The 23,250-nt window shown below is 43.1% G+C and overlaps 2 protein-coding genes and 1 long non-coding RNA gene across 3 annotated transcripts in view; 2 read left to right on the top strand and 1 right to left on the bottom strand.

Moving 5' to 3' along the window:
* The window catches only part of LOC140719625 (bone morphogenetic protein 7-like), an 89,335-nt gene extending 77,986 nt beyond the window's left edge, over window positions 1-11,349 (top strand). The window contains exons 3-7 of the mRNA XM_073034366.1: window positions 2,467-2,615; window positions 5,545-5,742; window positions 7,414-7,490; window positions 7,648-7,758; window positions 10,403-11,349. Coding sequence (XP_072890467.1) covers window positions 2,467-2,615; window positions 5,545-5,742; window positions 7,414-7,490; window positions 7,648-7,758; window positions 10,403-10,552 — 685 coding nt within the window. The 3' untranslated portion in view covers window positions 10,553-11,349. The remainder of the gene's footprint in view (window positions 1-2,466; window positions 2,616-5,544; window positions 5,743-7,413; window positions 7,491-7,647; window positions 7,759-10,402) is intronic.
* Window positions 3,714-22,979, bottom strand: LOC140719627 (uncharacterized). Its single transcript, XR_012096962.1, has 3 exons — window positions 22,747-22,979; window positions 17,545-17,619; window positions 3,714-4,463 (listed from the first exon to the last, which is right to left on the bottom strand). It is a non-coding gene; the product is annotated as an uncharacterized lncRNA (long non-coding RNA).
* The window catches only part of LOC140719626 (hydroxymethylglutaryl-CoA lyase, mitochondrial-like), a 31,225-nt gene continuing 30,223 nt past the window's right edge, over window positions 22,249-23,250 (top strand). The window contains exon 1 of the mRNA XM_073034369.1: window positions 22,249-22,544. Within this exon, the coding sequence (XP_072890470.1) occupies window positions 22,524-22,544 (21 nt within the window). The 5' untranslated portion in view covers window positions 22,249-22,523. The remainder of the gene's footprint in view (window positions 22,545-23,250) is intronic.

The following is a 23,250-nucleotide window of genomic DNA, read 5'->3' as shown; positions in this document are numbered from 1 at the left end:
GCCAGGTGGGTGGGAAAGGTCAGGGGCTGGAGAAGAAGGAGACTGATAGGAGAGGAGAGTGGACCGTAGGAGCAAGGGAAGGAGGAGGGGATCCAGGGGGAGGTGATAGGCAGTGGGAAGAGGTAAGAGGCTAGAGTGGAGAGTAGAAGAAGAGGAGGACGGGGAGGGGATTTTTTTTAACTGAGAGGAGAAATCGATCTTCATACCATCAGGATGGAGGTTACCCATTTGGAATATAAAGTATTGACTCCTCCACCCTGAGGGCAGTCTCGTCTAGGCACAAGAGGAGGCCATGGACCAAGATGTCAGAATGGGAATGGGAATTGGAATTTAGATGTTCGGACACCGGAAAGTTCTACTTTTGGAGCGGAGGCGCTCAATGAAGCAGTCCCCTAATTTACAACAGTGTCATCAATGTAGAGGAGGCCACATCAGGAGCACTAGGCACAATAAATGACCCCAGCAGTTTCACAGGTCAAGTATTGCCTCATCTGGAAGGGCTGTTTGGGGCCCTGAATGGAGGTGAATGGGTCAGTGTCATTGTTGTCACTTTAGTTCACCATTTACTCAGAAGTGTTTATGGTCATATTGCACTGTTATGCAGAAGGAAGGAAATTCCAATTTACCCTTCTGAGATTTGAGTGACATAATATTTTTCGGCCTTCTCCTGGACTCCAAGTTAGTGGGCAATGAAAGTGAATAGATGAGGCACCTTGTGGAACAGGGAAAGATTTAGAGGAAGGAAAATTATTTCAGTAATTTTTCCAAAGCTCCGATGCTAATGTAATCTCCTGTGACCCAATGTACCTTTCATGATGCCTTCCCCCAAACAACTTCTTCACCTACCAGCACGGTGCGCTCTGGGCCTCAAGGATGGTAGAGTAACGTGCTTCTCCTCAGAAATATTTACTGTTAACAAAAAAAAGGTGTGTGAGATTCATTTGTAGTTGTTTATTCAGTAACAATAAAAGTAACAGCTTTTCTCTGAGGTGATCTCGGACAAAGTTCACTTGCATTATGTCAATAGCGATCACCCATGCCTTCAAAGTACATTTAATATCAGAGTATATATGCAGCACACAGCCTGAAATTCATCCTCTTCACAAGCATCCACGAAACAGAGAAACCCCACAGAAGGATAGAAACATTGAAGCCCCGAAGAACGCCCCACCAGTTTGCACAAGCAGCAATAAAAAGCATCGATTTAACCCCCCCTTCACCCCAACCCCAAGCCAGCAGAGGCACTGACCCCCCCCCCCACCCCGCCACCGTGTAAGGAACAACAGAAGTCCATTGATCCAGAGTCCATCAAACTACAGTCCACAAACCAACACTTCGGTATCTCACATCTTGACAACTACCAACATTTAATCTCTTTCTTTCATCACCCCAGCCTCTATCTGACCCAGGGCTATGTCAGAGGGGACCATCCAGTCTAAGGCTACATCCACACTAGACTGGATAATTTTGAAAACGCCGGTTTCGCGTAAAAATGATAGGTGTCCACACTATGCGTTTTTAAAAAATATCTCTGTCCACATTGAAACTGAGATTTCGGTGAATCCCCTCCTCCTGCGCATGCGCAGGACACATCTACCGAAAACAAGCAACATGTTTGGTGTCGAATCTCACCGTAAAAGTGCACGTTTGTGTAGTTACAGACTAGAAAAACTTAAAACGATGGACAGCTGTTGGCTTTTGCGCAGGAGAACTTAAAAGTAAAAAAAAACAAATACTGGGGCGTACAGCGGCAACCGACAGGGAGTTCGCGGACAGTATGACCCGGCTGACAATGCAAAACTGACTAACTCTGTTGCATTAATAAAGTGCCTTGTTAAATGTATAAAACATGTCTGCATCAGTGTTATCTTGTATCTCCATACAATGTTACATTAGGCTGTTACACATTTATTGTCAGAGAAGTACTTGCATAAATAGGTAAACCACCTTCATATGAGCAAGGACAGAAAACAGGGCAAAGTGAGTATACATATTTATTCAGAAAGTTATGGGTCAAAGTACTTGGTGAGTACGTTTCTAACTCTTCTGGCATCAGTTTCGTTGCCGTCTGTTCTGAAATTGTTAGGTTGTGTTCAGGAAAACAATGAAATGGCGCGCTGACATCTGACAGCGTTTTCAGATTTCTCCGGTTACCCCATCCACACTGATCCGGCCAATCCGGCGTTTTCAAAAATACCCACCCTGGAGAGCGTTTCTGAAAAGCTGCGGTTTTGGGGGACGAAAACGCCGCTTTAGTGTGGACGAAAGGTAAAAACGAAGAGAAAAAGCTTTGGTTACGGATTTGTCCGGTGTAGTGTGGACGTAGCCTGATCCAGCTGAGACTTTGACTCAGCAATGAGTACAGCAATAACATATTAAAAGAACATCCCCTTTTTCAGCCGTGAGTTGGACTGCTTACTCAAATTCATGCATGCCTCACGTTGAGTTCATTTTTCCCGTTGACAGAGAACCAGAGCTCCTCCTATTGGATAATCAGGAAGTGTGGCCTGCAGAGGAAGGCTGGCTGGAGTTTGATATCACGGCGACAAGTAATCATTGGCTGATGGACCCTCGTTGTAACCTTGGCCTGCGGCTCTGTGTGGAGACCGATGAAGGTACTGGATTTGACACCAGCATAGAGTATGTTCCAAGTTCAAAAAGAAAAAGTCTAGGATATCACCTGATAATTACTTTGTTGGTCTCTCACTGTAAACATTTTTCCTCATGGCTATTTTGTTTTAAAGCTGAAAAGATTAGTTTTGTTTGTCACATGTGTGTGTAACCCCCTGGGTCGCCTCAGGCTCGCTCAGCTCGTTCTCGTCTAGGGGGAGCAGCCTCCGGCCCCACCAAACTGGGTAATCAGCTGGTGTGGATGCTGTGTGATGTCCCCGCCTCGCCAAAGAACAGACAGTACACCATATGCGATTAAATGATTACAGTTTATAAAGATTACTATAACTAAGTAATTAATAACGATACAGTATACATGAAGGAAAAGAAAATAAAGAAAAGGCGCCAAACTTATCAAAGTCCAAACCACTTCGTGCACAACCGTTGGAGCTCAATTACTGAAGTCTTCTGGCCACCATTCGATCCCCTCCGAACTCCTCGACTCGCAGCTCAGGACCACCTGAAGTGGTCAACCAAGCACATCGTCTCCTCTCCTCGGGGTACCTCTTGGCCTCGGACCCCTGCTTGGGGTCCATTCCTCACCCAGTTTACAGCATCACGTCCTCTCTCTCTCACCCCCTCGCGCTGATCTTCCCAAAAGCCCGCCAACAATAGCTTACAGACTCAGAAGAAAGAACAACATTAATCCCAATTGGTTAACAAAGGAATACAATTCCCGTTATCAGTAAATTTTAACCCAAACAAGCTTCCAGCACTCTCTCACAACAAAGAAGCATTCCTACTTTTAACAAAACCAAGAAGCCATTTTGATTAACATACGCAGTAAAAAAGAAAAAGAAGAACCCCCCCCCCCCCTTTACACGTGTCTTAACATCCAGTGAAATGGGTCGTTGGTGTCAAATCAGTTCGAATCAGCAAGCTGGCATGGCCACCCTTCCAGGACCAACGTAGCATTAGGGACCCGAGTCACCCCAACCACAAACTGTTCCAGCTGCTACCATCCGGGAAATGGTACCGCAGCATAAAAGCCAGGACCAACAGGCTCCGGGACAGCTTCTTCCACCAGGCCATCAGACTGATTAATTCACGCTGACACAACTGTACTTCTATGTTATATTGACTGTCCTGTTGTGCATACTATTTATTACAAATTACTATAAATTGCACATTGCACATTTAGACGAAGACGTAACGTAGAGATTTTTACTCCTCGTTTATGTGATGTACGCAAGTAATAAAGTCAATTCAATTCAATAACATTCCCACAACTCATTAACCCTAAACGTACTTCTTTGGAACGTGGGAGGGAACCAGACCACGCGGAGAAAACAAACATGGTTATGGGGTGAACATACAAACTCCTTACAGGCAGTAGCCGGAATTGAACCCTGATCTTATGGCGCTGCAAAGCATTCGATATTCATTCATTGCAATGTAAAAACCATTTGCTTTGTGTAAAGATGTAGAAAGCTCATAGCAAACTGTACAAATGCTTTATTTTTGGAAAAGATGTAATCTCACTTGCCATTATAGCTTTGGATACCCAGGGCCCTGAGAGCTGAAGTTGTCCTATTCGCACAGCAGGTTTAAGAACTAAAGGGTGGAAATTATTGTCCATTTTGTCTTTGGCACCTCCTTGTCCATATTCAATTTGACTATTAACTCCCGATGTAGTTCTGGGTGTCAGTTGTTGTTCATGCAGGTAGTTTTGCTAAATTCATTCATGCCCACTTGTACTGCCAACAAACTGTCCTCCATTCCTGGGATCCAGTTTAGCATCCAAATGGGGTATATTAAAACAATATGCCTTCGATTTATTTTTCTTTGTAATTCTGAAACAACACAGAATCAGAATTATTATCATTGACATAAGTCGTGAAAGTTTTTTTTGTTTTCTGGCAACCATACAGTACATTAAAAATGCTGTAAGTTACAATAAGAAATATATACAGTATATAAAGATTAAGTAGTGCAAAATTAGTGAGGTAGTGTTCATGGGTTCATGGGCCGTTCAGAATCTGATGGCGGAAGGGAAGAAGGGGTTCCCAAACTGTTGAGTGTGTGTCGTCAGGCTCCTGTACCTCCTTCCTGGTGGTGGTAATGAGAAGACGGCCTGACCCAGGTCGTGCAGGTCCTTAATGATAGGTGTTGTCTTCTTGAAGCACCACCTTTTAAAGGTGCCCTCGGTGCTGGGGAGGCTAGTGCCCATGACGGAGATGGCAGTTTTTTCTAATCCTGCATGCATGCAGACATTTAGAATGCTCTCCACAGTCGAACTGTAGAAACTGGAGTATAAACCTTCACGCATGTTGACACCCAGGGACTGAATACTTGCCTCATAGAATGAGCAGTCAGATTCCTGCCAGTTGGCTGATCATCTGGTTCAGAATCCTTCCAAGGAAGATCTGTTAAATTCCTATTTTATATGGAAGTGATTACAGACCCCATAGTAATGCAAATTAGAGAACAACAATTTAATACATGGTAAATTCAATGGGAGTTCCTACTAGTCCTTCGTATTGTTTGTAAACAGCCCCATATGTTATACACAGCTAGGAATTACAACTTCATATACTTTTGTGTTAATATATTAAGAATATCTAATGAATGGAAACTTAACAAACTAGGAATTCATATTACGAAACAACTTAAATTATAACGATAGGTTGAAGACAAATGCAGTTCAGAGCACCTCAGTATCCCTCCTCACAAATGGTTTCAGTGTGGTATTGCAAGATCAAGCGGCCGGATAGATGAACCAGCTAAGGAATGTGGTTTAGAGCGAAGGGGAGATGGTAACACAAATCGGGTAATAAAGAGAAGCTAATTCTTTTAAGAAATGAAACCTGTCCCAAATTGCATTTAATGCGGCCGGCATGACAAGCTGATTCGCTGACTGGACGTTCTGTTCAGCCCCAGGGCACAGTCTGGACCCCGATTCCGTTGGACTGGTGGGACGACGAGGGGCCCGTTCAAAGCAGCCATTCATGGTGACGTTCTTCAGAGCAAGTCAGGCCCCTGCTCGTAAAAGACGGGCCGCTAAACCACGCAGAGGTCGCAAGAAATATAGCCAGTCCAATGAATCCTGTGAGAGGCTGCCCAGTGTGTCAGGTAACATAGTAAATATACAAATAAACATGATCTCAGTAAATTAGTAGCTAAATGTATAAGTTTGGTCCCCTCATACATCATGAAAGGCATGCATAGGTCTTACAATAATCTATACTACAAAACTGATTTAAATCTTTTTATAGATATAGTTTGTCTTTGAATTTGTTCAATAGGTACATTTAATGTCAGAGAAATGTATACAATGTCCATCCTGAAATTCTTTTTGTTCAGTATGTTTTTCATGGTTGTTAAGGACCACGTTCTGGTTAGAATTTCTGATAAATGGATTAGCAAGATGGGGTGGTTATAGAGTTTATAGCTTGCTAGCAGACACAGTAAGTAAAACAACCCAAACAGGAGAAATAGTAATTATCAGTGAATGTACAACTATCTTTTTATAAATCTGTGCACTGTGTGAAATCACATGAGAGACCCCTTCAATACCATTTCCCCACAAAGTCACAAAGGGGGAGAAGCCTCCAGTGACAAGAAAACACGTGCCTCTCTGGGGAGTGGTGGTCGTACAGGCAGGATACTAGCACCACAATAATTATTCAGTTCAATTCAAGTTTAGTTGTCATTCAACCATACGTGAAGACCTAAACACAACACCATAACTCCAAGACCAAGGCGCACAACACAGTACCGACAGTCATATAGCACACATAGCACATAGAAGGTAGCAAGCATGTATAGATTTCAGTAAGATCCAGCCATGCAAGAAAAAAGTCCAGACCCATGCCATGAATGCCAATTTGGCAGTCAGCCACAATACAGACGAACACTGGGGGGCAGCACTGACTCCAGTCTGACGCTGCACCACACTGCCCCCGGTGGAGCGCACCGGCTATGACGCTTATCTCCTGGCGGCTGTAAACAGGGAATGCTGCAGCTTGAGGCCTGGTCCTCGCATATAAGATGTCAGTAAAGTACAACCACGCAAAAAAACATTTATATTCCACATTCTGAATCCATGAATGCCACACAAATCTACAGTCGACCATCATACAGTTTGTCTTCTGCCAAGCGTACACTAGGGGGCAGCACTGAATCCAGCCTGGACACGGTGTGTTAAGCATATTAATGACTTGTGTGTATATATGTTTAGCAAGGCCATCCAAAGCTAGTCAAATTTTAACTCTGCCCATCTCCTCCCAGCAAATTGATTGCCAAAATCACCAAAATCCGACATTAATTTCCATTATATACTTATTTATTGCCCGTTACACCGCTGGCATTTAGGGCAGTATTGAAGGTCCTCCATCTCTGGCGGTGTTCAGGCCTTCCTTCATCGTGTCAGTAGCTTCCTTTTGGTTTTCACTACTGTCAGTCATGCAAATCCTGTGTGGAGACTCAGGAACACTGTTGAACTCAAATGTAGAAGGATTCTTTGTTGCTGTTTCCATAACAAATTTCTTTTACCAGTCAGGGTTGTTAACCCTGAACTGAACCCCCAGGCGGACAGGTGGACCACTCTTAGTCTGGCCTCTGCCCTTTGACCTGTCTGGCATGGGTGACCCTACCAAGACCAAAAGCATAAAGCCCTGATTCCAGCCAACATGCGTCTCCAGGTCATGGTTCCCTTGGAGGTCCCATTATATAAATCTAAATAAAAAAGACAGGTTGGTTACAAAGATTTTATTCACCATTTTCTATTATGTGTGTAAGCAGGTCATAATTCTGGAGATCAGGGGCACGTATGCAAGAGGCACGAAATGTATGTTAGCTTCCGAGACCTCAGGTGGCAGGTAAGATGACTTGGAGTTCGAATGGGAATGTTTAGCAAGTGAAAAAAATGGCTGCCATTGACCTTTCCCCTTGGCCACTTATTATGCAGCGAGCCAATGAACGGTTTGTATTGAACAGTCCTTACATGACAAGAGACCTTTCCTTCTTCCAATACAGGACTGGATAATCGCACCAGAAGGATATGCAGCCTTTTATTGCGATGGAGAATGCTCATTTCCACTTAACTCACACATGAACGCAACCAACCATGCAATTGTTCAGACACTGGTAAGATACAGAACCCTCGGTCAGGGTCAGGTGTCCTGTTGGCTACCATAAATACTCCAGATGCTTATTCTTTATTTATTTATTAAGGTATAATGCAAAATAGGCCCTTCAAGCCTCACCGCCCTGCAACCCTAGCCTAGTCACAGGAGAATTCATAATGACCAATTAAGTTACCAACCCGTACATCTTTGGAATGTGGGAGGAAACCAGAGCACCCAGAGGAAGCCCTCGCAGTTATGGGGAGAACGTACAAACTCCTTACAGGCAGCGATGGGAATTGAACCTGTGTCGCTGGTAATCACATTGTGCTAACCACTATACTACCATGTTGCCCATTCTTCAGTACGTGAGAGTCAAGGAGAGCAGAATGACTATTATTCCAGATCCAATGCAGCATAAAAGAGCCCAATAAGCATAAAGAACTGATAAATATAAATGTAATAGCAACAATGTACAAGCAACTTTTGAGTGTGGCCGCACACACATAAGATCATCTCATATATGTAGACTGACCTATGTACATAAAGTGGTGCTGGCTGCAGGAGGATCTGAACATAAGGTGACTGACAGAAAATGATGAAGTAACAAAGTGATTCTTGGCAAGAGGAACTTCGGTTTATTGTTTTCATTCAATAGTAAAACATGCATCAAAAATCCTAACTCTACTTTGTTGATATTATAGAAATCAGAATCAGGTTTAATATCAGGCATACGTCGTGAAATTTGTTAACTTTGCGGCAGAAGTACAATGCGACACATAATAATAGAGTAAAAACTATGATTAACAGTAAATGCATATTAGTTATTATATAAATAGTTAAATAGGAAATTAAAAAAGTAGTGAGGTGGTGTTCATGGGTTCAGTGTCCATTCAGAAATCGGATGGCAGAGGGAAAGAAGCTGTTCCTGAATTGTTGAGTGTGTGCCTTCAGGATTCTGTACCTCCTCCCTAATGGTAGCAATGAGAACAATTCATGCCCTGGGTGGTGGGGGTCCTGATTGATGGATGCCATCTTTCTGAGGCACTGTTCCTTGAAGATGTCCTGGATACTTCGGAGGCTGGTGTCCATGATGGAGCTGACTAACACTACAACTCTCTACAACTTACTTTGATCCTGCGCAGTAGCCCCCCAGCCCCATACCAGACAGAGATGCAACCAGTTAGAGTGTTTTCCACGGCCCAATATATCTCTGAGTACCCTGGCTTTACGTGATAACCAAGCCAGGGCAGTACGATACGGAGAGCAAGCTGTTGCCGACGTAGCAGGCTGCCCCTCTCCATGGAACTGATGAGTCCAATGGAATGGCAGAAACTGATACGGTTTGGCACCAGTGGCATTGCAGGAGTTGCCAGTCAGCATTGAACTCAACGTAGGACTGCCTTAGGGACTCCAGCTCCAGACATTTCCCTCGGGGTTTACTCCCAAAGCCTTTCCCCACGAGTGGGTGTAGCCACAAGGCAGCGGAGGTTTGAGATCAGAGTTCTCCTTCTCCTAGGTGAGCTGCTGACCACGGCTGATGAGCCCCAACTGCCCGAAATAACTGGTTTTAAGGGGGCAGTAACCCACCTTTGCCCCTTGTCCTCTCAGTAGAAACAACTCCACTGGGCTTAGTAGCTAAGTCCAGGAGCTGGACTTGGTTGCCAGAGGCTATTTGACACGTACGCCACTGGGAGCGTTTAATAGGCAGTGGGAGCTTATCCCCATTACCCCCCCCCCACCCATCCCACCCCGGCTATGGCAACAGTAACAAACCTTAAGGAACAAAATCAACTCTATTTTGGCAGACATTCCTCAAAGTTTGCAAACTGAATGTTTACATGGATGAACAAATATAACCCCTGCAGTCAATTCCACGTGGAAGATGTACAAAAGCAGTGAGGTGAAAAACATTAAAGAGTACAGCACAGGAAAAGGCCGTTCGGCCCACACTATTGTGCCGAACCAGCTAAAAAGCAAATCAAAAACACCCAAACACTAATCCCTCCTACCTACACCATGTCCATATCCCTCCATCTTCCTCATGTCCGTGTGCCGATCCAAATGTCTCTCAAGAGCCTCTAATGTATTTTCCTCTGGCACCATACCAGGCAGCCATGACTCTCTGAATGAAAATCTTACCCCTCACAACCTCTGAACCTACACCCCACCCCCCCATGTCCTCTTGCGACCCTGAGAAACAGACTCTCTAAGTAAGCCTTTCATAATCTTGTAAACCTCTGTCAGATCTCCCCCTCGGGCTTCGATGAATGATGTTGTTTTAATATTGCACTGAAGAATTAATCTGGGTGACACACTGAAATCCTGTGGGAAGGATTGAATCTATCGCTGCATAAGCTAAACCAGCAGGTAGGTGTGGTTACTTTGCCAGGTCGCTGTGCCACCACAGTCGTGCTGGTTGTGAAGTGGACCCACTTTCTGTCCTAAGGCAGCTTTGTCCCAAATTAAGGTAGATTTGTACTCATCACACTTGCATAAATCAGCAAATGGAGAATGTCTGACTGTTCCAGACAACTCAAGTTATCTTAAATTAATTAACAACTTGAAGCAACTTAACTGCAGGAGAGAAAGAGATTGTGTATTTGGGACTGGGAGAAGGGGGGGGGGGGGAAAGCGGAAATAAACAGATTTTATTTCTTTCACAGGCTCACCTGTTGAAGCCGGACGCTGTTCCAAAACCGTGCTGTGCGCCAACCAAACTCACGGCTACATCAGTACTCTACTTTGACGAGAAATACAACGTGATATTAAAAAAGTACCGGAACATGGTGGTAAAGTCATGTGGATGCCAGTGAAAAGTGTACACTTGCTGCGTATTTACCTTTGTCGAGTATTAGGCAGCTGGAAGAAGCAAGGAAGACAAAGTCCCCATGAGTCATCAAACTATACAGTATTTAATATGGGATTAAAATAAGTATCCCGGCATACTGAAGATTTAGACATTTCAATGACACTGAAGGCAAGAAGAACTTCTAAAATAATAGGTGTGATAATATAATAAAAGTTAAATCAACTACTTTTTTCCATGCATGACCAAAATTGGCAATGGAGGCAGGACATTGAGTTCTCATGTCGGTAGCTATGAAGAGGATTTTAGCAAGAGTGAGGATGTGGGATTTGATGTGCTTCGGTGTTTCAAGCACGTCAGGACCTTAGGTGCAAGCTACCACGATTTAGGGCAAGCAAAACCAGGGCAGCTAACCCACTCCCAGGAGGCCGTCGGCATTTAAATGAAGTTGGCTTTACCTGCCTTTGAGACCCAACTTTGTGCAGACTTGAGAAAAAATATCACGCCAGCTAAAGCAGATCAGGTAGACTGAAGCTTCTCAACTCCCTTTCTGACTCAGGAATTAATTCCATGCCATTCCAAACCAACCAAGCCCCCCCCACCAAACTATTGCCTGATGTATCACCTACTTGTGAGATCATCCCAAACTGCAAGACACGGCCCACAACCCACTGCCTCGTCATGTCAGGATCTGATTTCTTCAGTTCCTCCCTTAACATCTTTGAGCCTCATTAGAATACAAGTCTGCCAGTCAAGCCGACTATATGTGAGAAACAACACACACAAAATGCTGGTGGAACACAGCAGGCCAGGCAGCATCTATAGGGAGAAGCACTGTCGACGTTTCGGGCCGAGACCCTTTGTCAGGGCTAACTGAAAGGAAAGATAGTAAGAGATTTGAAAGTAGGAGGGGGAGGGGGAAATGCAAAACGATAGGAGAAGACTGGAGGGGGTGGGATGAAGCTGGAAAATGATTGGCAAAAGTGATATAGAGCTGGAGAAGGGAAAGGATCATGGGACGGGAGGCCTAGGGAGAAAGAAAGGGAGAGGGACCACCAGAGGGAGATGGAGAACAGGCAGCGTGATGGGCACCTTTCCAGCTTTTAGCTTCATCCCACCCCCTCCGGTCTTCTCCTATCATTTGGCATTTCCCCCTCCCCCCACTACTTTCAAATCTCTTGGTATCTTTCCTTTCAGTTAGTCCTGACGAAGGGTCTGGGCCCGAAACGTCGACAGCGCTTCTCCCTATAGATGCTGCCTGGCCTGCTGTGTCCCACCAGCACTTTGTGTGTGTTGTTTGAATTTCCAGCATCTGCAGATTTCCTCGTGTTTGCTATATGTGAGAAATTTGCCAATAGCAAAATTAGCAAGCTTACGAACTAAAATTCCACAATATATGGAATTTAGAAAAAAAAGGTTCACCCATTTATATAACCTAGCACAGTAAGTGTCGGGACCTGAAAACTTAAGCCACTGATGCAGACGATGCAGGTTAACACAATGTTCATTCTCTTGCTAGAATATGAAAATTATTCTGTGTACTGAATATTAAAACAACACTGCTGATTGAACAAACACACATTAAACTCTTCAATAAACTTAAGCTTTGTTAATGCATTTTTATTATTCCATACTTCATAAATAGCACGGACCCTGATGACCCATTGAGACATTGACTATTGCATGGGGAGAGTTGTCATTAACGGGTTAAAAAATCTCTATTGCTCTATTTCTTATTTTGACAGCTTCCATTTTATGTTGTTTTGAGATCGTTAATCCTTATCGTGCCAAAGATTAGATTTTACAAAGGCACTCTCGCTGATGACTTTCAGCGGGAAATGTAGACGTAATGGCTTTTTCCTGAAATGATACTTAGGACATGTCTGCGAAGGCATCTCAGGAGACGGCGAGAAGCAAACAACAGAATAGTTTGGAGGTGAATAAACTTCCTACAATCCGTCAATAATTGCCTGAATTGATGGTGTTTATTTTATTATTGAGAGCAGGGGTTCCTGACCTCTCTTCATGCCATGGACCCCTACCATTAACTGAGGGGTCCGTGGACCCCAGCTTGGGAACCCCCGGCTTAGAGATACAGCACAGTGACAGGCCCTTTCTGGCCCAAGGAGCCAACGCTGCCCAATTACACCCACGTGGCCAATTAACCCTCTTAACTCGTACATCTTTGGAATTTGGGAGGAAACCGGAGCACCTGGTTTCCCACTCGGTCACAGGGAGAACATACAAACTCCTTACGCTAACAGCTAAGCTACCACGTACCCAGTGAATAAGGGGAAGAAAAAGCTACCTCAATTGCTATTAATTTGGCCTTTTTTTTAAAAAAAGAAAACAGCTTTGGACAGGATTATATCAAGAGATCTTCCCCCCCCCCCACCCCCCCCAGCTTATTAGGGGTTGTCTTTAGACAGTCTCTGGGGATCAGGGACAAAACACTTCCACTCCATTTCTGCGGGCTGTGATGTGGTGGATAAGGCCATTTTAAGGAACCCTAAAGTTCATTTGGTTTTGGTCTTTCACTCTCACCTGAAGCTGTTCCACTCATTTCTTGGACAATCTACATTTTCTCATTGTTCCTAGGCATAATATTTGGTGGCCTTCAAGTCTTCGCTTATGATGCATGGCATTTATCGTGGGGTCAATGACAGATTAAAAGGATGGCAACTGAATGATATTGTATTAGTTTAGATAAAACATGGGGGATAAATGGCCTATTGCTTTCAAGGTATAGAACAAAATTTGTGCAGAGTACTATGCAAAAGTCATCGGCACATATATACATTGAGGGTGCTGAATACTTTTTGCACAGTGCTGTATTTGTCAACATGGAACATGGAGCGAGTTTGTAAATCTAGCGTGAGCAGAGGATGTTGGGACTGGCAAGGGTGGAGTGCCAGAGGAGGGGTTTGGGGCAGGTGGCAGAGAAGGAGTGCCAGGGGCAGGATTGGGGGTGGAGTGGGTGTGGACACACTCAGCCCTGAGACACCAGGCAAGGACATTTGATTCCAAACAATTGGTTTATCGATCAATACAGAATGTCTCTCTGGTGCTTCCTACTCCCTCCCCTCTCCCTTCCCCTTTTCCCAACCACGCTTCCCCTCTCCCTGCCCCCTTCCCACTGTCAGTTCAGAATAGAGACCCATATCAAAATCAGGTTTATTATCACTCACATATGCCAGGAAATTTGGGTTTTTTTTGTGATAGCAGTACAGAGCAATACATAAAATTATTACAGTGCTGTACATAAGTCTTAGGCATATATATGTAGCTAGGATGCCTAATACTTTTTCATAGTACTGTATTTATCTCAGTAGCCTACATTTAAATACCAGATTCATCAACTTCTACACTCTGCCTATTTAGAGAAGTTCATCATTCTTCACTGTCTTTTAAGTGAGCTGTAGTGAAGGAATATGGTGAGGAACAACTATCAGGATCTCTAATACTTTGCCTCATGACGCAAGTCATTAAACTTTGAAGGACAGCATAGTTCTGTAATAAAATGTCAGCAGGTTAGGGAGCAAGAGAAATAATGAACACTCGATCAATTGACATTTCCTTAGAACTCTGCCTTTCTTCAGTCACTAGTATTTCCAACACTTTCTGCTTTATTTCATATTTCCAGCACCTACACTATTTTGCCTTTGAAGATATTGAATATGTGGTCTCTCGGGCTTTTCTGAGCTTTCACAAAATCAAAAGACTATAAGAACATAACATATAGGAGCATAGTTAGGTCATTTGTCCCATCCAGCCTGCTCCACCATGTCATCACGGCTGATCCAATTTTCCTCTCAGCACCACTTTCCTGCCTTCACAACCTGACCAATCAAGACTCTATCAACCTCTGCCTTAAATATACATAAAGGTTTGGCCTCCACAGCTGCCTGTGGCAAAGAATTCCACAGATTCACCACACCCTGGCTAAAGAAATTCCTCCTCATCTCTGTTCTAAAAGGATGCCCCTCTATTCTGAGGCTGTGTCCTCTGGTCGTAGATTCTCCCATCAAAGGAAACATCCTCTCCGCATCCGCTCTATCAAGCCCTTTCAACATTTGATGGGTTTCGATTTCTGAGTTCTAGTGAATACAGGGCCAGAGCCATCAAACGCTCTTCATATGACAAGCCATTCAATCCTGGAATCCTTTTCATGAACCTCCTTTGAACCCTCTCCAGTTTCAGCACATCCTTTCCAAGATAAGGGGCCCAAACGGCTGACAATATTCCAAGAGAGGACTCGCCAGTGATTTTTAACTCCTCAGCATTACATCCTTGCTTTTACATTCTAGTCCTCTTCAAATGAATGCCAACATCACATTTTCCTTCCTCACCACAGACTCAACTTGCAGATTAACCTTCAGGGAATCCTGCACAAGGGCTCCCAAGTCCCTTTGCACCTCAGTATTTTGTATTTTCTCTCCGTTTAAAAAAAGTCTTTTATCTCTTCTACCAAAGTGCATGGCCATACTCTTCCTGACACTGTATTCCATCTGCCACTTCTTTGCCCATTCTCCTAATCTAAGTCCTTCTGTAGTCTTTTTTGGCAAAAAAAAAACACATAGCAGTGACGTAGAATGTTTAACTGCAGATTAGGATTCAACTGCAGATTCAACTGTAATCTGTGGCCAAATTACATCAGACAACTGCAGTGGCCCATTTGTTCCACTAGATGCCGCTGAATCACTTACCAAGGTGAAGATCACCACCCAGTGGCTGAATAAGAGCCCGAGCATTTTGATTGTTTCGGGGTCCGCCGAACACGTTCAACAAAGATGAAAATATTTCTTCCACTTTAAATGGTTCACGAGTTGTCATATTTGAAAGTACGTTTTGTTCATTCTGCAGGTATCTATGCACACATTTATGCTTATGTGTCTTCATGTCACCATTCTTCATGGACTGAAGGGTCTGGACTACATACATATGTCCTGTCTGGTTGTGTTCTTTTCCCGAACATTCTATATGCATTGGAAAGGGTACAGAGGAGATCTACCAGGATGCTAACTGGTTTAGAGAGTATGCGTTATGATCAGAGATTAAGGGATCTAGGGCTTTACTCTTTGGAGAGAAGGAGGATGAGAGGAGACATGATAGAGGTGTACAAGATATTAAGAGGAATAGACAGAGTGGACGGCCAGCGCCTCTTCCCCAGGGCACCACTGCTCAGTACAAGAGGACATGGCTTTAAGGTAAGGGGAGGGAAGTTCAAGGGGGATATTAGAGGAAGGTTTTTCACTCAGAGAGTTGTTGGTGCGTGGAATGCACTGCCTGAGTCAGTGGTGGAGGCAGATACACTAGTGAAGCTTAAGAGACTACTAGACAGGTATATGGAGGAATTTAAGGTGGGGAGTTATATGGGAGGCAGGGTTTGAGGGTCGACACAATATTGTGGGCCGAAGGGCCTGTAATGTGTTGTACTATTCTATGTTCTATATGTTTATGTATGCAATGACTGGGCCTCAAGCTGCAGTATCACCTGGTGGGCATCGAGGCTGGTCAACAGACGATCTCGGTGGGCTGGGCGGTCTGGACTATATACATGCATATTCTGTGTTCTTGTATTTTACTGATGTTCTATATGGGTTTATCGTATGTGTGAGGACTGGACCTCAAACAAGGATCGGAGGGGGACTGGGGGGGGCATCGGGACTCTTTTATTCTGTGTGTGATCTTGTGTGCGCTGTGCTGTGTGTAACTGTTGATAGTGTGTTTTTGCACCTTGACCCTGGAGTGACACTGTCTCGTTTGGCTGTATTCATGTATGGCTGAAAGAGAATTAAACTTGAATTGAATTTTCCTCTGCTAAGCTCATTGGGCTGCTTCTGATCAACCTACCTGCCTGCAGTTTGCTTGTTTCAGTACAGGTAGGAAAAAATACTCCTAAGATTGTCCAAGTGTGGCTTGGACAGGGTGGAAGCAGAGCAAATGATTTCATTTTCCAACCCTATACATGTGTCGTGCATCGTTCAGCTAGCTACAGAAACAAACTACAACAAATGTAGAGTGGATCAAATTATAAGCTGTTTTATTTGCAAGGGAAAGTCTACCTCCAAACGTTACTGTCTGGAAATAGCTTCAATCTTTTAGCACTTCTATACTTTTTTACAGAGAACAGTAATTAGGTTGTTTCATTCCATAACATTCCTCCATTATCGTCATTTGTTCGATTTGTCGTTTAGAGGCTGCGTCCTTTTTTTTCTGTTGTCAAAACATCCCCCCCGCCATAAAGCACACATCTTCCTGTCATAAAGTGTACATCTTGATAAAACACACACATACACACACTTCTTCTTCTTCAGTTGTCCATCAAAATCCGATGATGACGTCCACTCCTTTAACGGTGAGATCTTTGATGACTATACAGTCCCATCCTGGGCCCACAAGCTCTATTGCAGGTGGGACATGTATATGTGGTAGTGGTGGTAGTGATGGCAACCATGGCTGCATTTCTCCTGGCTCTCTTCTGCTGTCTTCTGGTTCTTCTTTCCATCTCCAGAATACGAACCCCGTCCCTACACAGCTGTCGCCAAGTGTTACGGTCAGCAGCAACATCCTCCAGGTCCTCAGGTCTGATCTTGCATTTCCTCAAAGCATTCTTCATCTGATCCTTATAGAGCTTCTTCGGCCCTCCGGCTGAGCGTCGACCATGATGTAGCTGGCCGTATAACACTCCGCGGGGTAGGCGACTGGCACACACACACACACACACACACACACACACACACACACACACACACACACACACACACACACACACACACACACACACACACACACACACACACACACACACACACACACACACACACACACACACACACACACACACACACCAAACCTGCAAAGCACACTGGGTTTACAAAAGTTACAAATTCATAAAGACTTTGGAGCTACAGATATATTTCCACACCTGCATGAAAACATGAATTGTGCTAAATATTGATTTTATATTTTATTTTTCCTCTTGTGAAATCATCTTACCTGCTTTAAGAATCCTTCAGTGGATCTATGCAGGTCCAACTTGAGGATACAGCCATGATCAGGAATTCCCAGTTGCTGGTGTGAATATGAATTACAAATAAAATTACAGTTATTCAAAAAAATATTCAGCATAATGATGGTGCATTTATGCCATAATCATACAAACAATTTAAATGGAATATAAAGCATAATAACCAGCCTCTATTTCACTAACCACATGTATTGAATGAAGGCAATTTTTCAAGTTGCAGTTAATAAGAGAGAGGCTGTGTTTTCCAGCTTAGAAATATCTGAATGTTCAATGCTAATTAATCACACTAGATTATCCAGAAGAGCTGAACAAAACTAACAGGTTCCTTACAGGTGTCAGGAGTCTTGAAGTGTGTGAAGTTACCATAGCTAGAGAGAAGGTTGTTTTGGGAAACTGAAAGGTCTGAAGGTAAATAAGTCACCTGACCCAGATGGTGTACACCCCAGAGATCTGAGAGAGGTGGCTGAAGAGATTATGGAGGCATTATTAATGATCTTTCAAGAATCACTAGATTCTAGAATGGTTCTGGAGGACTGGAAAATTGGATATGTCACTCCACTCTTCAAGAAAGGAAAGAGGTAGAAGAAAGGAAACTATAGGTCAGTTAGTCTGACGTCAGTGGTTGGGAAGGTGTTGGAGTCAATTTATTAAGGATGAGATCTCAAGGTACTTGGAGACATGATAAAATAGGCCATAGTCAGCATGGTTTCCTCGAGGGAAAATCTTGTCCGACAAACCTGTTGGAATTCTTTGAAGAAATAACAAGCAATATAGACAAAGGAGAATTGGTTGATGTTGTGCACTTGGATTTTCAGGCCTTTGACAAGATGCCACACACGAGGCTGCTTAACAAGCTATGAGCCCATGGTAATACAGGAAAGATTCTAGCATGGATAAAGCAGTGGCTGATTGGCAGGAGACAACGAATGGGAATAAAGGGAGCCTTTTCTGGTTGGCTGCCGGTGACTAGTGGTGTTCCACAGGGGTCGGTGTTGGGTCCGATTCTTTTTCAATTATATGTCAATGATTTGGATGATGGAATTGAAGGCTTCTTTGAAAAGTTTGCAGATGATATGAAGATAATTAGAGGGGCAGATAGTTTGAGGAAGTAGAGAGGCTACTTAAGGACTTAGATTAGGAGAATGGGCAAAGAAGTGGCAAATAGAATACAGCGTCAGGAAATGTGCGGTCATGCACTTTGTTAGAAGAAATGAAAGGGTTGACTATTTTCTAAATGGAGAGAAAATACAAAAAAAAAACTGAAGCACAAAGGGACCTGGGGGTCCTTTTGCAGGATTCCCTAAAGGTTAATTTGCAGGTTGAGTCTGTGGTGAGGAAGGCAAATGCAATGTTAGCATTCATTTCAAGAGGACTAGAATATAAACACAGGGATGTAATGTTGAAACTTTATAAAGCATTGGTGAGGCCTCACGTGGAGTATCGTGAGCAGGTTTGGGTCCCGTAGTGAAACTGGAGAGGGTTCAAAGGAGATTCATGTAAAGGATTCCAGGATTGAATGGCTTGTCATATGAAGAGTGTTTGATGGCTCTGGGCCTGTCCTCACTAGAATTCAGAAGAATGATGGGTGACCTCATAGAAACTGTAGGTTTTCTATTTCTAAACCTATTGAATGTTGAAAGGCCTTGATAGAGTGGATATGGAGAGGATGTTTCCTAAGGGAGAGTCTCAGACTAGAGGACACAGCATCAGAGTAGAGGGCATCCTTTCAGAAAGGAGATGAGGAGGAATTTCTTTAGCCAGAGGGTAATGAATCTATGGAATTCTTTGCCACAAGTAACCATGGAGGCTGCCTTTATGTATATTTAAGGCAGAAATTGATAGATTCTTGACTGGTCAGGGTGTGAAGAGATATGGGGAGAAGGCAGGAGATTGGGGCTGAGAGGAAAAGTGGATCAGCCATGATGAAATGGTGGAGCAGACTCGATGGGCCGAATGGCCTAATTCTGCTCCTAAATCCTATGGTCCTATGGTGGCAAATGTTTCATTCCAACAACAGATCAGATGCTCGTTATGTTCAAAATGAAATCATAGCCAAACCACGTCTTTAGACCATAAGCCCATAAAATAAAGGAACCATCAACCACCCGAGCTGTACATTTCCCGAGTTAAGAAAGCATTTCTGGGAATCAAAAGAAAATTAGGGAAATTTATAATATGGTCAACCATACAAATTGGAAAAAGGCTTATAGGAGATTATGGCAATAGTGAATGTAGCTGCAGTGTCACATTAGAAGAGACCGTGCAGTAGTTAGATTAAGGATGTGTTTAGTTGGCAAGGCATATTTTTAGAATCAAAGATAAGCATATGGAGGTTCTAGTTCAGGCAAAGTGCAGAAGAGTTGATCTTGAGGTAGGCAGAGTCACATAGAAAAACACAACCATAAATTAAAGCACCATTTTATTCTCAGAGAGTTTGGGGTTTAGGAAAATGGCTTTCTGGTATATAGAGGCAATTCCTGCGGAGATAAACCCAAAGTTACAAAGTCCAAATTACATTTGTTATCAGAGTATGTATGCAGTGTGTGACCCTGAGATTCGTCTTCCCCACAGACAGTCACGGAACAAGAACCATGGAGTGAACCCGCCTAAAGTGAGACATAACCCCCCCCCCCCCCCACACACACACACACACAAAGAAAAACGTGTAAACGGCAACAAAAAAAGAGCGAAAATGCAGAATATAAACACACGAGGTCAAAAGACATATTTCAGTGCAGTTCAGCTCAGTGTTCATTATCCAGAGGACACCCCGAATCAAAAATTGTTTCTTACTTTTGTGGCTGCCTATAAGCAGACAAACCTCAAGGTTGTATAATTCATACATTCTTTCATAATAAATATACTTTGAACTCATAGACAGAGGTGTTCAGCTGATTATTCATGTAGGGGTTACGTTTAAAAACAGTTTGGTGGTTTTTATTGTTTGTATTAATGGACATTAAGTGTCGAAAACTGCAAATGTGCGACATCTAAGATAAAAACGGAAAACGCTGGAAATGCTCAGGGGACAGCTGTGGGAAGAGAAATAGATTGACTGTTTCAGGTCAAATCTCCTTTCTCAGAACTGGGAAAGATACAAAAGATGCTTGTTGAACTGCAGGATGGTGGAGGAGAGGTTGTCTATGATAGAGTAAAACCAGGTGACCGTAGGATTACGCTGTAAACAAGGTTACCTGGCCAACTAACAGTTAGAGAGTGAAAACATAGACAAAAGAACATAGGTAAAACCATGTAGAAAATGCAAAATTCAGAGGGGGACGATGTGCCTGGAATATCATAGACTTCCGTATCTAATCTGGTAGGAGCTATCGTAGACGGGATTCTATGGTAAAGGGAGTGGACAGGAGCTTCTGTAACTGCAAATGGGACTCCCTGTTGAAGTGTTGTCGCCCATGTGCAAGGGTCAGGGATGTCTCAGAGTGGCAGCAGGGCTCCCGCACTTTCTTCCAGCTCTTGCTGCTTGCTTTCCACCGTCCCCATTAGATTGCTTGCACTGCTGCTTGAGGTTACACCTAATATCCTCACGCAATTCCTTCTTCTGCACACATCTACATGCTACGCGCTGTTGTAGGAAGGCAGCATCCATCACCACCCAAGCCACGTTCTCCCAAAGTGGTCATTCTGACTTTGTAATTACGGAGTGTTGAATGCAGGGCGAGGACTCACGAGGTGAAACTCTTCCTCCCAGCTGCCAGCTTTCCCAACTTAGATGCCAAGCGCTAAGGGAAAGGGTCATGTGTTGACTTGTTGTCAACCAGAGGTCCATGATTTAGATATGATTTAGATGCATATCATATTTTTTTTTACTGAGTTAAGTATTGTATGTAATTAGTTTTGCTACAACAAGTGTATGGGACATTGGAAAAAAAGTTGAATTTCCCCATGGGGATGAATAAAGTATCTATCTATCTATCTATCTATCTATCTATCTATCTATCTATCTATCTATGAGCCAGTCCTCTTCAGAGGATCAGAAGTGGAGAGGGTTAGTAACGTTAAATTTCTGGGTGTTACTGTTTCAGAGGACCTGTCATGGACCCAGCATGTAAATGCAATTGTGAAGAAAGCACAGCAGTGCCTCTACTTCCTTAGGAGTGTGTGGAGATTCAGCATGACATCAAAAACCTTGACAAGCTTCTACACACGTGTAGTGGAGAGTATATTGTCTGGCCTGGTATACCATAGAATCAAAGGTTCTGGGTAGCTGACTAACAACTGCTGTCAACAACCTGAGATTCCCTGAAGAACAGATGTGACCATGTTTATTTGGCTCAAGTACTTGACCAAGAATAAGCCCATCAACAAATGTTAGTGCCAGCATTTTTTTTCTGCCGAAATTCATTGTGTCTAGTGCATGCTTTGGAACCATTATCAACATTTACCATATCATGTTAGTTCTTTAACAAAGACAAAGTTTGCGTGGGTTTTAACGCTAGCCTGAAGATTGGCAGTTGTTCTACCTGTCAGACTCCAGAGGCAAGATTTTTAGTTAGACATGATTTAAAAAGCAAGACGTTTCAATACCTATTATTTAATGGGTTAGGAAGTTTATTCCGTACTTCTCGATATGGCTTTTAATTGGACATTTAATCACATCCTGTTACATGCGTCTGTCTCTTTACGTTACTGTTTCCTTGTATTTGGGAGATATTTTGTTTTATAAATCGCGTAGAAAAAGAGGACATTCTAGTGAAAGACGAAGTGAAAGGAGTTATCTTCACTAAATAACGAGTGGAGAAAACGTTTTTGAACCAATATAGCAGATGGGAAAAACATAGAAACCCGTTAAAAAAAAATTCTGATCAGAGCAAAAGCAAGAAGGAAGTTAATGTTTAGTGACCTGACGTCAGACAAATTGGAGCTTTATTTTACTTGAGTGTTGGAGTGTTTTGGTCGCGAGAATTTTCGGAATGATGTGGCGGATAGGATGGGAGGGATCTGCGCACAGGTGAGTCAGACTACAGAAGTAAAATGAAAAGGGTAGAACAAAAAGTAGCGTCGAAATGACACAGCGTTGCATTCCGAAACCTGTATGGGTTATGACGCACAATTCATTCGGGCGGCGTAAAGAGCTGAAAGCACAAGTTACAATAAAAACGATACTTTAGATAATAATGTTGTTAGTATTATATTATTATTTATAAACTTACCTGTTTATTTGTTTACTGAAAATTGGTATAAATTTATTTTCTGATGAACTGTGGCCTTTTTGAATTCGTCTCATATTTATGGAGTACTGTATTTTGAATCGCTACTTGTATTTCATATGATTTTTTTAAAAATGTGTTTTCTTTCTATTCTACTTCAAGCAGACAGAAAGAGGTTTTTCGTTCACGCAAATGTAGCCTTTATACTGTATTATTTCCTTCATGTCTTGTTTCAAAATGTTACTTCCCAGTTCTAGTATCATTGGTCCCACTGGCGGGACGGCAGTACTGTTGAAGGAATGCGTAGGGTCTGCTGTGGTGCAGGATATATTGTTTCCGTATGAAAGAGCTATGCGAGACAAGGTTTTCCTTTCTGTTCCATACAGTTCAAGAGTTTATACAGTTTAGCAGGTGCTAAACAAATAGCATCGGTCAAAACATACAGAGACAGAAACCGGGAGCAGGTCATATTTCAAATTGGAGTCCGGGAATATCCATTCCAATGCC

Source organism: Hemitrygon akajei, chromosome 32, assembly GCF_048418815.1.
Source record: "Hemitrygon akajei chromosome 32, sHemAka1.3, whole genome shotgun sequence".
Taxonomy (NCBI): domain Eukaryota; kingdom Metazoa; phylum Chordata; class Chondrichthyes; order Myliobatiformes; family Dasyatidae; genus Hemitrygon; species Hemitrygon akajei.
Note: the sequence above shows the minus strand (reverse complement) of the source record. Positions and strands in the feature narration are given on the sequence as shown.